The 18,862-nt window shown below is 43.0% G+C and overlaps 1 protein-coding gene across 1 annotated transcript in view; it reads right to left on the bottom strand.

Moving 5' to 3' along the window:
• The window catches only part of MXRA5 (matrix remodeling associated 5), a 311,432-nt gene that overhangs the window by 206,678 nt on the left and 85,892 nt on the right, over positions 1 to 18,862 (bottom strand). Inside the window, exon 2 of the mRNA XM_069640707.1 lies at positions 1,256 to 1,470. Coding sequence (XP_069496808.1) covers positions 1,256 to 1,461 — 206 coding nt within the window. The 5' untranslated portion in view covers positions 1,462 to 1,470. The remainder of the gene's footprint in view (positions 1 to 1,255; positions 1,471 to 18,862) is intronic.

Below are 18,862 nucleotides of genomic sequence, written 5' to 3' on the forward strand. Positions count from 1 at the left end.
TGCTGCATGTATGCCAACAATGTGGTGGCAAAAGTGTCATGAAATCAAGTGCAGAACTTCACAAACATCACGAAGTTGCCAAGTTTTTCATTTGAGATATTTGTAATATAGTTGGCCACTGCACTCACTAAACCCTAGTTCAGAAGTCTGTAACCTGGGCTCCCCAGATATTTGGACTACGATTACCATGATCCCCTGAAGATAATGCTGGATGGGGCTGATCGGAATTGTAGTCCAAAACATCTGTAAAGCCAAAGGTTGCAGACCCCTGCCCTAGTGCATTGCCAAGTTTGAAATGTTGTGTCCTTGGGGACACTATACAAATTATGCTTAGCTACCATTGTGAATAAGAAATTAGTATATATTTATGAAAGAGTTACTTTATCCAAATCTATTTTTAGAATAATACAACCATATAGACAAAAATGGGTAAAAATCCCTACATTAGGTAATACACCATAGAAATAAGAAACACCACAAATACATCATATGCCAGTTTTACAGACAGAATCTTGTCTCCATTATCGTAAAGGACCAAATATCAAGAGCAGTGCTACGGAACATTAGACCATGTGCAAACATTGTTGGGACAAAGGCAATCATGGTAGGAACTGCAGAAATGCTGTTTGCAGATGCATTGCCAAATTAGTGCGACTGCACACCTATATATGAACTGCCACTAATATGCATGTGCAATAAACATTTGCTCAGGTCCACAAGTAATACAGCCAAAAGTGTAATTGGTCAAAAGTTCAACAATCCCATGCATGCATGTTGCATGGTGAATTAAGGCATGCTTGAGTGGCAAAGGAGTATATGGTGTCATGAATGGGATGATGCATGGAACACAGGGCCTGTTCGAATTGCTGGTGCTCCCTGAATATTAGCTGGCACTGAGCACTTGTTCAATGGGTGTCCAGTGGGTGATACTACTGCAATAATTCCAATCTAATGATGAGACCTCATTACTGCCTTGTAATTGACGAACCCAAAGAATAAACTCCATCCTGATCTATATATGTACTGGCTCCAGCATAGTCACTACAATGTGCAGCTTGATTTGAACCCAACAATATAAATTCCTATGTTTGGCAATAGTCAAGAAGAAACAGTCAATTATCCAATAACTGGTAGTTTGTAACCAGTCAGAAATATGGGGAAACCCGACACTAGGATTTGTGTATAGCAGAAATGAAAACACTTTGGATTGTATAAACGAATATATAAACTTTTCAGTTTTGAATGCAATACAAACCCCAGATTGATCCTTTCCACATGCTTCGGAATTCTCGTGGGTATAGCTGCTAACGACCGAAATGTGCAGTGTACTTCAGTCTGCACATAACATGCACAGGGGTGAGGGCACCCGAGTGCAGCGCGTGGAAATCCCAGAGACAAGATCAGCACCACGGAGAGAGCCAACACATTCGCGCCTTCTTGCATGTTGGGAAAGATTTTCATTTTCAGCTCCTGTTAAAACAAATAACAGATTTTAGGATTCACACATCTGGAAGGCTGTCCATTCATTTTCAACAGAAAGCCTAGCCTTTCTGTGAATGGGCCTCTTCTACGATATGTTCGCGTGTGCCTCGAATATCTCAGGAAGGACTAGAGGCAGGGTTTGTTGCTTGAATGGCCATATTGGCGACAGATGTGGTTTAAAAGCACTACAGTTGAGACTAATTCCCAACAGCAATGGCTGATACTAACCCATTCTGTGTTCCACATACCACATGAATTGAGATTTAGCATTAACACATTCACATTTGTGCAAAAACAACTAATTTCCTCGGTTTCAGTGTTAGCCATGGGCTTGCATGGGGGTGAAGTCCCACCTAAATGTTGACAAAAGTATGATAAACCAGCCCTGGGCAGAGAAATCTCAAAATGTCGTAAGCACTTCCCCAGAGCATCCCACATGCCAGGAACAATTACGGCGTCTTTTCACACAGTGGTCCTCATCAGGAGGTTGGAGGTAACCATGCCGCTTTTAGCAGCATGGTTGCCTCCTTACCGCATTCCGGGCCCGGGTTCCTCAAATGAGGACTTAATGGCCCATCACAACCTTGGCGGACCCGGTAATTCCCCGTCCAAGGAACCCGGACCCGGTCCATCCCCATTCCCATTCGAGCCCCCGTAGGGCTCAATGGGAATGGGGATGGAGCTAACAACGGGCCCGTTAATGACAGGCGTGTTGTTAGCTCTCTGGTGTCCTTGTGGGACCCGGAATGGACGCCTGTTTTTTCCAGGCGCCCATTGCGGGTCCCGCGAAGAGACCTCATGGTAGGCCAGAATGGGTTTTACCGGCACCGGCACCTTTACCGTTGCCAGTAAACACATTCCGCCAACCTTGTGATGAGGGCCAGTGTGTTTATTTTAGTTAGTGCTATTGTAATACGCCCAGGCTTGGACTGTAGGGCAATAGGCCCATGGCCAAACCAAAAACGCAAAATGCTGGTGTGGGCCAGTTTTTCGGGTCAAAGTGGGCCACTCTTTTGGTCAATGTGGGCTAGTCTGATGAGTTACTTCACTATGCGCCTAGTAGTTTTGCTGAGTAAATATATTCTTTAAATAGTACAATTTGCATCACATTTAATCAAAAAAAATCCCCCTTGGGTACTATTCAAACAGTGTCACAAAAGGAATGAATAGCCATTTGTAACTTTGGGACACTTTTCCATTGGTGCCCAAGACCATTTTATGGCCCAGTCCGACCCTGAATGCGATGCTGCAGCACGTTGGAAATGCCTTATTCTCTCACCAGTTACAACCTCAATTGTGTATTAGTAACTCATAGAGCCTGATTCATTGCATTTTTAGCACAGTGCAAAGTGATTTTGCACTGCCAACAAACACCCTGATTCACAGAGTGGCGCAAAGTGTATTTTTGCAGTGCAGAGTGACTTTATACCAGTGCAAAGTGAGTGCAGAGTCACTGTGCACTGCAAAACTACACTTTGCACCACTCTGTGATTCAGGGACTTTGCACTGCACTAAAAAGTCCATGAATCAGGGCCTGTATGAACATAATGATACAGATATGGGCATCTTGAAGCCCTAAGCTGAGCTTGCAATCAGCTTCCTGCCTAGTTAACAGAATAAGTAAGTCCGTCTCTTTCTTAAACTTTCCAACGCTGATTAGACAGTGCCACTTGCTTCTTAAATGAACAAAAGCATGAGTTTTTGAACTTCAAATGTGTTTCACATCACGTAAAGCAGAAAATTGGAAGCATGTGTGAAACAATGACTAAAAGCGGGTGACTTTTTTACACAGGCTCGTGTGGGCAGTGCCTTTCTCTCTTAAAAGTAGAATAACTAATAGGGCAATGCAAAGCAAACTCAGGTTTTGCCACACTAGGTGTGAAAAAGACAGACAGACCTGGTTTTAGGCTCCCTTCACATGATATGATCGGTTATTTATAAGCACGTAATACCCAGAAGTTTCTAAGCACGGACCTGGGGATCGAACCTGTGTTGCTCCGTGTCCTCTTGCTTCCAAGAGGGAGCACTTTGCCCCTGGGCTATCCTCCCTAGACAAGTGCATGTGGGTCCATATTGCACTCCAGTCCTGCATTTATAAAATGAAATCTACCAGTACAGTATAAAAGTACAAAATAACAGCTAAAAGGAGGTAGTATGGAAGATTATGACTTCTAAACTTTTCTGCTGGCTGTTTTTTTAATTATTTTATTTTAGATATATTACGTGTTTTTCACTATTTATTGTATCATGTTTGGGGAACAGCCGTTTTAGGATGGAATTGCTTTATTATTGCGGGTATCATGTTTTATGTACATTCTTTTATGGACGTTTATTTTCCGAAATAAAGATGTCTGTCGTTGTTGCTAGCTCTTTGATAACCATGTATGGGTCTCTATTTCGTCATCTATTTGTCTCTGGCGACATTAAGTGACAAAGGTGGGCAGTGGTCTGCTAGCATTAATAGCTTTTGGGGATTTTGAGTTTTTAACTTGGTCTTCTACTTCACTTGCAGAAATGTAGATGGGCCATTAGTAGACAACAGTACTTACTGGACACTCCTACGGGGCACTATGCACCCCTATAAATTGGCAGGTGGTGCCCGAATGTACTCAAACACACCTAACGTAAATTCATTATTGTCTGTGCAAAGCGCATTTTCTTTACATGTAACATCACAAAAGAGCATCAGGCATATATTATTTTAGAACATATCTCCCCAAATCTTAACGCAATATTCATCCTGAAATTATGATCCCCAGGGTCTGATCCACAGGCGTTTTTCAATGCGATTGCCCTTTTGTAACCCAGTCTATTGACCTTCCCGCCAAGATATAGGTGCATCCTTGCATAGGATGTACGGATCACACAAAGCTACTTATTTATAGTTAATTTAATATAGCTTACAGATCACTTATATATTGGGTGAATGCACAAACATGCTGTGTTCCTATGTAAAAAAATGCTTGCCCATGCTGAAAAAATGAATACTGATATTTTGCAGAACAATAAAACCGAAGTAATGATGTGTTATTTATATAGCACCTGAATCGAAAGCGCTTTACAGAGCACACATTTACATACAATATCACCCAACTGAAATTGGTACTCGTGTATCAACCTCGGAAGGATGAAAGGCTAAATTGGCCTTGCCGGGATTCAAACCTGCAACTTGCAGATCACACTCAGATCGCAACAGTGAGCGCTGAACCCGCTGAGCTATCTTACTGGTAGTAGCAGCTCTGTGCTATAAAGTACACCATTGACACTGATATCACAGAACACTGAGCTCTCCAGAAAACAAACTCAGTGCTGCAGAAAGATATCGCACCATCAGACGCTCGCTACTCACACCAGGGACAGAATGACAGAACGGTTCTATGTGATTACAATGAATCAAAAAATAGTGAATGACATACTAACAAAAATAAAATAGTTTATTTTTTTAATTGGGGGCCCGGCCTACAAAACCCTCATTTCCTCACTATTAAACCCACATCGAACAAGACCCCACACTTTATGAGCCCTAACCCCACACCCGGTATCAGGTAATAATAATGTCCCCATGCATAATGTCCTCATACATAATGTCGCCGGGAAAAGCTATTGGCGACATTATATATGAGGACATTATGTATGGGGATGGGTTGCAGGGATGTCCCCTGGCCCCTTGTAAAAAAAGAAAAATGCGGGGGTTGTGGTGTGTCCCCCGAATGTTCAATGTAATAATGTCTCAGCAAGAAACTGCAACATTTTTGTCAGGAGACATTTTTGCAGGGACTTTATTATATGGAACCCAACCCCCATATATTTATTTTTCATTATTTTTTCGGTTTTATTTCATTCGGTTTTTTGCGGTATAATCACTGGATACCTACCACAACCACATTTGTGCACGTTCAATCCAATTAGCATCAGTGCAATATCGTGTTCACTGTTTCGTAAATCCCGCTACTATGAATGAGCATGCAAAAACTACACATGTTTATGCTGTCAAGAAGCCGAAGAGATTCCATTGAGACACAAACAGGACATCTTTTTTAAAGAACTTTCCTAAAGGATATTTAGAATTCTGGGAGGGTCAGAATGGTAACTAGTCTTTGTCCATCCCAGAATCACACTAGACAAATGTCTCTTCATGGTACAACAGTATATTCTAGGGGTAATAACAACAGGTCTCTCGGGATTTCTCAGCCACTCAAAACCTTGAATTCAATATCCATCTAGCCAAAACTCTGTGATTTGTCTGTCCCTGCAGGTTTGTAGACTGTTACACCTTTCCGCCGATGGTCGCTTTGGCAACAGCGACGAGCAGGCACCGTACTGCAATCCCACTTACCCAACATGGCCGACTGCTCAAGAGACAACTGTGCAAGCAACGGTATAGAGGTTATACGTTTCTTGCATTCGTTCCAAAACGGTCACGTGACTTCTTATAGAGCAACCAGGAAGTTAAGCAATCGCGTTGCTACTCTCCAACACGGCACTTCGTAAGTTTGTTCCTAGGAACTAGTACTTACTTTGTCTCCCCTTAATTCTGATTCCTTTCCTTATACCTCTTCCCTTCTGTCGTTTATTCTATAGAGATTCTCCTCTCCTCAGACCACCAATTGATCCTCGCTACAGATGTATGCGTCCCGTTGTAGCGCTCTGTACCATCGCTGGGAAGTGAGTTTCCTGGGATCTCATCAATCTTTTACCATTGTCCTTTCCCAAATTCCCACTGTTTATGCTTATATCTGGCTTCTGTTTCCCGGACAAGGTCTTCCCATTTCCTTAGGCTAAGCACACCGCCACTTGTCGGGGTTCGCCCCGAGTATCATTGAATGCATTAATCTCCGTCTCTGGAGTAAGTTTACCATTTATTCATACAGAGCTCTTACCTTTCAACCTAGAGCCGATACTCACCTCTCCTGTTTTCTGCTCAGGACAATTCACGCCTTCAGCCCGCTTCCCGATTGCAATCGAACCGAACAAAAGAAGCCAACTGCTGAACAGATCCATCTTCGTGTACAAGCAGGGTTTTTTTCCCCGTAGGGTTTACCCTGGGGGTTGTTTTCTTCTTTGCCGAGATTTCTCGTCGGCAGGGAGAGAACAGAGCTTCCCGGGAGACCTTCCCCTTCATCCATGTTGTCGCCCTCGGAACCTACCGGCTGCCCAGTTTAGTGATTCCCACTATTTGTTTGCTGCTTATTAGATTAGCAAAGTATATTGTCATCAAGGCGTAACATAGACTTTGAGTCACAAGGGTATCTCCAGCTCTTGTAAACACTCCTGCTGTATTCTCAGGCACAGTTGGACCAAGGCCTTCAATGTGTCCCAGGGGCAAGGTTTGTTCAGTAGACTCTTAGGTTTCTAAATGCACACCAGATTATTCCTCTCTCTTAGAGAGCTGATGCTGCCAGAAAACCTCGTTTAATTCTCCTCCTCACTGAACAGTTGGGTACTCACACATATGGGCCTGCCACTAGTTTCTACCACTGGCACTTGAGCTATCCTTTGATAGCCTCTTTGAGACCCCATCATGTGCTTGTTCTTCCTCCCACTCTGCCTGGCTAGACAACAATGAGGTAGCTGTTCTCTGTTGTTCTCTCTGCAGCCCTCCCTACACCTCAAAGTGATGACCCCTGATTCCAAACTCTGACAGTATCCCTCAGTATCCCTCCACCAACCTTTGCAATTCTCCTTAGTCCAAACTCGTGTCCTCTCCTTCCTCCCACCTCTGCAATTCTCCTTCTGCCAACCATTTGTATCTCCCTCCTCAATAAAGGTTTGGGCAGTGGGGAAATGGTTGCAGAAGGCTCCTGGTTTATTTGCAGGATCATATAATAGTATTAGTGGTGTTGTTGAACCATCTGTCTTTTATGTCCCGGCGTTGAGGTTTCAGAGAAGAGAAAGGGTGTGGAGGAGTTGCGGTCTGTGTTATATATGTTCACAGTCTTTAGCATGCTCCGCAAACGGGGACCATGTTGCTAAGTACATGGCCTAGGATTTAGACAGCAGTGCCGAGATTGTTTCCATGGAAAGGATCTCCCACACCTTTATCCACCAGCAGTCGATAGACTTTCCAGAACTGTGCCAATGTTAGACAGGCTGCATTTAGTAATTGTGTGATTAAGGCCATTTGGTGCCCAGATAGTGGATACAGCCCCTCATTGTTGCTGCATCCCAAAACCGGCATGAGTGGATCTAGTGCGTGGTGCACTCTTAGTATGTCTCTTATTCCCACTAGGATTTATTTCCAGTATATCAGGGTTATCAGGCAATGCCACCTAATGTTTGTTTGTTTATTAATTGAACATGTGACCCATGTTTCCCACTTCCCTGCAACCTCTCCAACATAGGTCAGAAACATCCAGAAATATAATGTGCAGTCTATGCAGTGTCAAGTACCATCTATAACATTTTCTGTACAGGTTCTCCTTTAAATTTGTGCATCTAGATGTTTTCTGCATTCGTCCCCATATCTGATACCCCCATATCTGATACCAAGTTTCTTTTGGTATCGGTAGACCCAGTTCTGTCTCGGATTTGGTCATGTATGGGTAACTCGTAGATATTTTATCTGAGTCTACTAGTTTATAACATTGGGTGATTATTTTGCTTTCCATCCCAGTAGATGCTAATTTAACTCTCTAGGTGTCCTGGAGGTCGCTGATCTCACCTCCCTATTTGATGTACAATGTCTTAGCTGTATGTACCTAAAGCATGGGTTTCAGGTAACTGAAATTTCTCTTTGAATTGGTAAAAGTAAGAGGAATCGCATTGTAATAGAGTTTATCCAGAGTCAACGGCTCTTCTGTTTCCCATCAGGCAAATGAAGTGTTGTTCAGCTCAAGAGTGAAGTCTGGGTTTCGAGATATTGGTGCAAGGGGGCCTAATCCCAGTCATACACTCAGTAATCTACACCCTCCATCCCAGTACGGTGATTTGGGCCAGTCTAGAATATGGGTGATCTGGGCAGATAATAGCTAGTGATGTATGTATGAAACCCAGCACTTTGAAGAATCTTGTAAGGAACTCGCAGTACATTGCTGGCCCAGATATACTTAAGTATTGCTCCTTGCTTCACCATTTTGGGAAGGATCGGGATCCTCAGTGCCTGAAATATGTATAAGAGTTTTGGCCACTCCACACCATTCTGCACCAAATCAAAAACACAGTTTAGAAACCGAAAAGGGCAAGGAATAGGAATGTACAATTTGTATGAATTTTGCGAGTTTGTTTGAGGGTTCCTTTCTGAAAATCTTAATAAAAAATAATAATAATAATAAACAAATATCATTTGCAGTGTTTATATCATAAAGGATTTGTTAAGGATTTCAATCAGGTGATACACCCTGGTCTAAGCCTAGTATGCAGCGAACAACTTAAATGCTTATTTTGTTATATATGGGTTCAATATTTGAGAGATACACACCCTTTTCAAATACCCCGGGTCACAATGGACCAGGAACCAGGAACCAGGCTGGTAGGTAAAGGTAATGTTTATTTATTTATTTAGAAATTCAAGAAAATCATACCATTTTTAATATATGGGGCAGCAATCACCAATGTGGTGACAATAACAAATAGGAATGTGAAAAATGCACTTAAATTAACTCTTTAGCAACACAGATAGAAACCACCAGAGAATAGAGTTACTTTTGAATTTTGGGAAAGATAGCACTCAAGTTAGGATTTTCCCCGGCAATATTCCTCAACCCACAAATTATCAATTCTAAATAGATATAAGGAAGCAGCAGGTAATCAGGAATGAGGAATAAGAAACAGAATTTGAATCCAACCTTCCCTCCCCAAACAAGTGAGAAAAAACAGATTTGACCCCTTGCAATGTTAAAGTGACACCCGGAAATGGCTGAATAAAACAATTAATGTGTGCAAAAATCCTTAAATAAGTACAATTCTCTACGGAGCAACACTGGAAAGGTTCAAGCAATCATAAGCAATAGATTGAGCAAAAGCATACGATTCGCAAATGAATGGAAGGTTTAAAACAATTGATGGTAAAAATAACATGTGTAAAACTTTGCAAAATTGCTCATTCTCGCCTGGAATTAACCAAACGGTTTTTAATAAAAATAGGTGAAATATTGTAAATCTGGATGCGGTTTGGGTTGGGGGTAGCTATGGATCCTAGGTACCACATGAAAGTGAAATGAGGTCTCTAGCTGTTCAATTGAGCGAGTTATGCAAGATCTAGTGAGGTACGTTTTGAGAAATTAAGGGCGCGAAAAAAAGAACAGAAATCAATTTTTTACAAGGACAGTTTTACTTTACACTAGGGCATTCAGGCTAGGCTAACAGCTTAAGACACATTAAGCTCCAGAGTTGATACACGGAATCAACCGTAGCACCTCAGCTCCCGCCCTGGCGGACCCAGTCAGATTACCAGAGGGAGGATTAAGGGGTTAGGATTTCACAAGACAAAATTATTAAAGATATTGGCGCTAGCACAAGGAATCAAAGCAGGGTTTCAAGAATGATTGTGACAATATTACAGTTATCAGGATGAGTATTGAAAGACTTAGAGATTGGGATGGAACAAAGCAAGGCAAGGTTTACTATGTTTCTATGGTTCCTATTGATACAGTCCACTTTTAGTTTGGATTTTGTACAGTCAGCGCTCTGGATCACCACACGGATCTGGTCTGACACAGGGCAGCTGGACAAACTCAACGGGGCAGAGTCAGCTGGCCAGGGTCTGGATACCAAAGGATAGTTCTTCTGGACTGGCAGTTCTGGTTACTGGATACTATAGGGCATCAGGATAGCAGGATAGCAGAATAGCAGTGAGTGGCAGCAAGCCAGATAAATTCAGGATGCTTCACCAAAACACCACAGCGCTTCCCTTGGTTTATGGGGATTATTTTAGAATTGAGGCCTAGCTGAAGCAGGATCAGCAATTGCTTGCCCTTGTGGTTGGGATCTGGAGTTAGATGGATAGATGCAAGATGAAAACAGAAACAGACAGGAACAGGACGCTGGCGTAGGAATCAGGAATCAGTGTGTGTGTCTTGAGTGCTATTCAGTGGCCCTTATTTATAATGCCAAATGACATAATTACAGTATATGATAGGGGCAGGATTCACTACCCACGGCCCTAACAACAGGATTGGGCAAGGGCATAATCTCCACCTTGCTCACAATTGGTTGGATATCAGAAAAGTGATGTCATGTTTTCGAGATGATTTTTACTGTATCTAGAAACTGCCACATTTCCTTTACTGCAAATCCGATTTTGCCAAAACAGATATTTATGCAGTTGCCACCTCTTAGTAAATTAGATACACAGGTTACATATTTGGTGCAGCACAGATTAGTCCAAACCTCCAGTCTGTGCAACCTTGCTTCGCGTTTCTGACACATTTTGGTAATTTTACACATTAAAGTTTTGGCCCACAATTCCCCAATTTTATACACAGATGCAAATTATCCCCAGGGATGTATGTACAAAAGTTGTAATTTGCAACATGGGTGTTTTTCTGGTAATACAACATATATCACTGTTTCTGTCCAGATAGTGTCACAACATTCTACCAAGATTTCAAACACAGCCCACAATTCCAATTTTACGCTGGGAAGATTCCAAATTTTTACCAATTTTGACAGCTGAGATATAAGTCTTTTTAAAGTATTTTCTACAATAGTATTAAGACAAATGGGAGTCATTGTCATTTTTCTCTTCCCAGCTAACGCCAACTGGCAGTTTCCTTCAAGCAGGATGGGAGACTCTCTCTTAATAGAAGGTTTTATTGCCCTTCACACTTGACAGGTGAGAGTCCCAGGACTGCCATTGTCCTAGCCTGGAGCAAAGACGAATGTCTGATGAGCATGTGAAATCCTTTTGTCCTGGTCCATTCAAAGTCTTTCAAGCTGGCAATTAGTGCTTTCCTGTGCTAGGAGTTTATGGTGTGCCTCTCTTCCTGAAGGAAGTTACAGGGCAGTAACTTGAAGAGCAGGTTTTTTTTTATAGCTTGTCAACAACTTAGCCTATGAGTTTTAGCCTTCATTCTCTCATTTTAAATATTGACTTAAACAAAACCTGTGGAATCAAAACAGCTCATAGGTGTACTTTTACCAGCAACACATACTTTACATTGCTAAGTAAGCAGGCCTTCACCCAACAATTTACTTTTAATTAGGCCAATTTTTCTTCAATCAGCAAAAGCACATTTTACCACATGTGTTAACAACTAATAACATTTCTTTCTTTTTAAATTCGACTTGGCAGCCCCATCTGCCTTTGCAAACACTGCCTTTGCAACCAAAGTCATTTTCCTGGAAGCATGGGTTTTATCAGCACAATGATACATGAAACTAACCATGCTCAGATAGTTATAAGTTCTTTGTAAACAGCTGTTGTTTGATACATTGTAGACAAATATACACGCTTTTCTGTGCGAGTGAAAGCAGAGTCTTTGGTTGATTTTCAAAGTTGCTTTTGACTGGAGCTGTCATTCAAATGAGGCCCGGTTCCTCTGAGCCATAATGAATGATCCTGGACATGGCAGGGCTTTTTAAATCACAGTAGATTCATGAGAAATTCTGGAATTTAGCGCCAGGCAGCACTTTTAAGGTTGATAAAGGTTCATTTTTAAATGGGAATTTTGAGATTTCCACTTAATAGAAAAATATTGCAGAGCACACTGGCACACTCCTGCGGTGTGTACTCTGTTCCTCCCCGCCTGAAATGTGTGTGGCAGGGTGATGCAGTAATTATTTCGGTGGTTGTAAAAATGCAATTTTGAGATCCTGGCGCGCACATCTGAGTGGGTCAATATATCCCACAATTTCTAAATACCTACTTACGTGTACATCATGGATACTCTCATTAGATGAGTCTGACAACTTTTCCTGTAGTATAAGGATGAAAAGCTCACAGTTTAAACCATTAAATGCCAGGCTATTATTTATGTACAATATATTATTGCGTATATACAAATATATATATATGTGTTTCTACATATATTTGTATATATACCTGTATAAATACGTATATATAAACCTATATGTACATATTGTGTATATAAATAATAGCCTGGCACATATATATATATATATATATATATATATATATATATATATATATATATATATATATATATATATATATATATATATATAGGGTTGCTTTATACCATGGTATAAAGTTGATGGAGTGCACTCCAGAAAACAGTCCAGCGAGGCTGTTCCACACTGAACCCAGAGTTCAAAAAACCAAGAAGCTCCAAGCATCAAAAAGTATACTTTAATAGGTAAATGCCAAGGACATAAGAAAAGTGTACGAAAACGTGTTTCGCGGCAGACTGGCCGCTTGGTCATGTTTAGGGTGGTAACACAAAGGAAGGACATTTAAACCAGCGTGCTCTCTATGGTATTCATGGATAGAGTAACGTGCATTGACATAAAAGCTCATTTAACAAAATCTGCTATGTTTGAACGCATTACAAACCCTCGTGGGTCGTGTTAAATACACAAAAATGCATTCAAGAAAAGCATCAAATGAACTAGCATTGTTACTCTTTTCTCAACAATAATAAAACCTGCGCAGTAGTCATTTTAAATTTGCAATTTACACATACTGCAGTAATGTTTATTTTCATTCTGAGGTTTACATATGTTAAACCTCCTCTTCATGTAGAGCTTGTCAGTGATCGTTTTTATCGTTAAGATATTTTAAACTGTGTCCGTGTTTGTTTGTGAATCCGGCATGGATAGGAACTGCATATTTGTGAATATAAGCGAACGACCAGTATGCTTTGTGGTTTCTTGTATACATTATAGAGTCAGTGTCTATCGAGAACAGTGTTTACTCCCAAGGTAAGAAATGATATAGCTAAGATTCAAATTATTTATGGCAATGTCACATTGAGGTGTGTGTGGTAAATTGGATGGGTGCTTGTCCAGGTGATTTATACATTACAAGTCATTGCCTCTTTAAAATGCAAATGCCTCTATAGGCTGGCTGTGCAATAAAGCAGAAACCAGTCTATTGCTAGTAAAGTGCATAGTGCATATTACAGCAGCTTTTTAGGTCTACCCTATGTAGGGATACATAAAGTGCAAGAGCCTATGTGTGCAAATTTGCAGTGACCAACCCAAATGGGTAAAGTGCAAATAGCAGTTTAGCAGCTAATGATATATCCTATATGAAGGTATATAAAGTGCTTAGTGCATGCAATACCTGAACATAAAATCAAAGTAATTCACACTGCCAAATGAATAATAGTACAATTAAAATACATAGCTAGGAGAATAGATAAAACATTGATGATTAAAAGAAACTGAATTGATTTCTGGCCAAATGCACATTTGAGAAAAGACATATTAAATACACGTTAAATAATAAAGCAGCCAGTTTAACTTGTGTTCCTAAATAACAAAGCCAAGGCATTGCTCACCCTTAAGAAAGAAAGAAGATTAACATTAGATAGCTAAAGATGGAGAGAGTCTAAAATTCATTCAATTTCTCTTTTGTCAATAAAATATTGAATTCATAGATTCTCTATCCTGAAAGCTAATGTGAAGAACTTTACCTGTGTCAACGAAATGTAAACCTTTATGTAATATCAATTAGTTACATAATGTGTTCACACCTCTGGGGGGCTTACTGATATAACTAGAGATTAGGTTAAAAGTTAGCAGAGAATAGTGCAAAGTAGAAGAACGGGGGTAATGGTAAACCCAAGGCTAAGTATGAAATGTCTCCATTACAGAATATAGTGTAAATACAGTCTGTTTACTCAGGTGCCTATAAAAGTGTAGAGTTCCTCATCCAGATTATGGCCCTTTGGTTTCTTTGTTTCCAAGTCCAGAATGTATTTAGTCTCAGATTGTCTGTGGAGCAGCTCCCGGTTGCCTCCTCTCGGTGCCTTCAGAATTGTATGTATCCCGAAATAGGCAAAACCATCTGTTACCACATCACTTACCAGGGGCAGGGGCGCACCTGTAGGTCCCGGCGTGCCCCATCCTGGCGCTTCTATCCCTGATACCGGCTGGGGGGACCGTGGCCTTTTGCGGCACTCGCCGCTTCCAGGTTTCCCGTGTCTCTGGTCCCGCGCATGCGCGAAAGGCCGTGTTTCGCCCTTCGCGCATTCCCCGTCCACAGAGTGCTTGGGAAGCCGCAAGCTTGCTTCCCAAGCCTTGTTCTGGGCACGGCATCACCCGGGGACAGCACGGCTTGCGTTCCAAGCCTCCCGGGTGCTGCTGGCCCTATTTAAGGGCCTGTATCTTGAAACACACTGCGTCTCAATGCGGTTTGTTTCCGGATCGCGTCCTCGCCCCGTAGCTCCTGCTGCTGCACCTACCTACCTTAGCCTGGTTCCTTGCTTCCTTCCTGGTATTCCCTGTTGGTTCCCTTGGGTCTTGGCCCTCTTCCTCCTTGGTCTCCCCTGGGTTCCCATCTTAGGCTGTCCTGGGTCTAGTCCAGTCCTGTTCTCCTCAGCCATTGCTTCTGGCCCAGTCCTGCCTTTTTGCCTGCTGCCATTTCCAGGAGCCTTTGCAGCTGTCTGCTGTGGACTATCATCCCTGCTCTGCCTTTTGCCTGTTGCTATTTCGTGGAGCATAGCAGCCCTCAACTGTGGACAATCATCTCTAGCTCAGCCTTTGCCATCTACCATTTCTTGGAGTCATTGCTGAAGTATTCATCTGTGGACAGCCTTCACTGTATCAAGAACCGCCTTCCCTGACAGTGCTTGCACTGTCCCGACGTCACAAAAATCAGGGAAGTGTGCATTCGTGGCATTGGGAGCTGGTTCACTCCTGACCCTGTTGATTCCAGGGTGAGGGTTGTGCCGGTTTCTCGCGTCACACCTTCTGAATTCATCAGTCGGACAGCCTGGCAACCTCACCACGATCAAGAACCGGAAGTTCAGGTATTCAGCGCCCACGAGATGCTTTCCTTAACAGATTGAGACGCCTGCCTTCCGACTCTGAGATGGATGAGGCTCAGGAACTTGGGGAAGAGATGCGGGTCCTTTGGGCCGAGATGACTGCACTCCGTCAAGAGAACATTGGTCTAAGACAGATGGTGACACAAGGTTCAGGGGCTGCGCCTCAAGGTGAAGGAGCTATGTCCCATACCGCATCTATCAAGTTTGACTGTGATTCAAGACGTGTGGCAGAGTTTTGCAACCACTGTAAGATACATTTCCTCTTTAGAGCCTCCTATTTCAATTCTGACAAGGCCAAGATTGGATATATACTGGGAAATTTGACCGGGAATGCCCTTGCGTGGGCAGCTCCATTGGTGTCCGCCAATAGCCCCATTCTTAATGACTTTGCAGCTTTTGAAAAAGCATTTTTGGAGGTTTTTCAATCACCGAATCTGGCTTCCGCAGCACAGAACCAATTGATGAACCTTAAACAATGATCTATGGACATTATAGCCTACATAGGTCGCTTTCGTCAATTGGCAACCGATTCTCAGTGGCCTGAAAGAACACCAGAAAACATTGTTTCGAAGAGGATTGAGAGATGAGTATAAGGACGAGTTACTGCACATCCCAGAGCCTGACACCCTCCAGCAACTTGTAGAACAGGTTTTTCACATAGACCATAGATTGGCAGAACGGAAGGGAGAGAGACGTCGAACAGAGCGGATGTTCTCAAGATCACCCAACACTCAGACCGGAATTTCCGGGTCTTCGGACCCCGGCCCAGAACGCATGCAGCTGGGAGCCGTGAGGGGTCCGCTGCCCGAAGCAGAACAGAAACGCAGAAGAAGTCTGAGACTTTGTTTGTACTGTGGGGCCGCCGGGCACTACTTGGGTTCCCCTTCTCTACGCCCCCAAAGGAAGTTGGAAAACTAGAAGGCCTGTTGTCTGTAGGAAAGGCAACGACAGGTCCTTACTCGAACTCAGTCCTTTCCGACTTCAGTTCCTTGCTCCAGCCCATGCAACCGGCTGTCCTACTGGTTTTGAATATCAAGCTGACATGGTTAGACAAAGAGGCGGAAATTCTTGGTCTATTAGACTGTGGGGCTTCCGGAAACTACATAGACGAAGCATTCGCAGCATGTCATGGCATACCTTTGTTCGCCCGGAGAAGCGTCCTGCCTGTAGAGGTGATCGATGGGACCCCTTTATCTTCTGGGCCAATTCGTCAACAAACCATGTGCTTACATATCCAGATCAAGGAACATGGAGAGAGAATCGCCCTGGATGTCATCAGATCACCCTCCTATCCAGTGGTCTTAGGATTGCCCTGGCTTCTTCACCACAATCCAACCATCAATTGGGGAGCTCGCACCTTGGATTTCTCTTCTGATTATTGCCTCCGGAATTGTTGCTCGCCCGGCGTGCCTCAGAAGGATATCATCTCCATACCCCTTACGAGGAGTACTGGTCCACCAGGGTTTTGTTCACTGTTGCCAATCCCTCAGGAATACGCCAAATTTCAGATCGTGTTTTTCGAGCCTGTGGACATCCTCTGCCACCTCACCGAACTTTTGACTGTTCCATAGATCTGGTACCTGGTCCTGTGATACCCCATGGGAAGGTATATGCCTTGTCCCTAACCGAGAAGACGGCCCTACAAGAATACCTGTCTGAATGCATCAAGAAGGGATACATTGCTCCCTCAAAATCACCTGCTGGTTTTCCTTTATTTCTTGTGAAGAAGAAGGAAGGAACCCTACGACCCTGTATCGACTATCGTCAACTAAACAACATCACATGAAAGGATAGATATCCATTGCCTTTAATTCGGAATATCATTGAATCTCTTCGAGCAGCCCAGGTTTTTACCAAGTTGGATCTGCGAGGCGCCTATCATTTAATTTGAATCAAAGAAGGCGATGAATGGAAGACAGCTTTTAAGACTCCATTTGGGCATTACGAATACCGGGTCATGCCATTCGGGTTATGTAATGCCCCGGCCGTTTTTCAGCGCTTTATGGACAACATCTTTAGCGATTTGATCGGAATATCAGTTTGGTTGTACCTTGATGATATTCTCATTTTTTCTGCTTCCCTGCAACAACATGTGGGACACGTTCGGGAGGTGCTTCGACGGTTGTCCCAGAACCAACTGTACGCTAAAGCAGAGAAGTGTTCTTTTCATCAGAAAAGAATGGAGTTTCTGGGTTATGTTATCAGTGGCACAGGTATCTTCATGGATCCAGCCAAGGTACAAGCCATTCAGAACTGGACTCGACCTTCCGACCTGAAGTCCCTTCAACGATTCTTGGGATTTTCCAATTTTTTATCGGCAATTTATACCCCATTTTTCACAACTCACGGTTCCTTTGATTCAACTAACAAACAGCAAAGTACCCTTTCTTTGGAACTCGCAGGCCACTAAGGATTTTGACACCTTGAAGCAAGCTATCAGCACTGCACCCATTTTGCGTCATCCAAATGACGAGATGCCATACATCGTGGAGGCCGACGCTTCCGATTTTGCTGTTGGTGCCGTTCTCCTGCAGAAGGAATTCGGAACAGACATGGAACACCCTGTGGCATATTTCTCCCGCAAGCTCTCTTCTAGTGAACGGAATTACATAGTAATTGAAAAGGAGTTGTTGGCCATAAAGCTGCATTCGAAGAATGGAGGCATCATCTCCTTGGGGGACGACATTCTCTGGAAGTACGCACTGATCACCGTAACTTACAGTATTTGAAGTCTTTTCAGTGCCGAACCTCTCGTCAAGCTCGGTGGGCCTTCTTCTTCTGCCACTATGATTTTCATATTACGTACATCCCCAGTGCTCAGAACTTAAAAGCCGACGCGTTATCCTGGTCTTTGGAAGAAGACGTAAGAAGTGAATGCAGGGATTTGCCACTAATTTGTACAAAGCATTTTCTATTCACACTTTCACCTCATCTCCAGACAATTCTACATGACACTATATCTGATCCAGCGCGGGAAAGCCTCCTGAGGCAATCTCAGATCACTGAACGTAATGGGTTGCTTTTCTATCAGAACAGGTTATACATCCCCACAACCTCTCTTCGAACTCTTGTACTTCAGGGGTTTCACGATTCCCGAGTGGGTGGACATCGTGGGGTGAGAGCCACCCGAGAATTGATATCCAGACAGTTCTGGTGGCCAGGATGGGCCGATGAAGTTGACCGGTATGTTAAGAGCTGTCCTGTGTGTGCCCAGGTTAAGACACCTAGGAAGAGACCTCTGGGATTGCTTCACCCCACGGAGATACCTCCTTACCCGTGGCACACCATTGGGGTTGATTTCATTGTTGAACTACCCCCATCGGAAGGATATACCTGTATCATGGTTGTTGTGGACTGTTTTACTAAGGCGGCCCATTTCGTTCCATTTTCTAGGATACCCACTGCATCTCAGATGACTTTGGTATTTCTTCAGGATGTGTACAGGTTACACGGATTACCAGAAAAGATCATATCCGACCGTGGATCCC

This window comes from Ambystoma mexicanum, chromosome 7q, assembly GCF_040938575.1.
Source record: "Ambystoma mexicanum isolate Mex_15411 chromosome 7q, UKY_AmexF1_1, whole genome shotgun sequence".
Classification (NCBI taxonomy): domain Eukaryota; kingdom Metazoa; phylum Chordata; class Amphibia; order Caudata; family Ambystomatidae; genus Ambystoma; species Ambystoma mexicanum.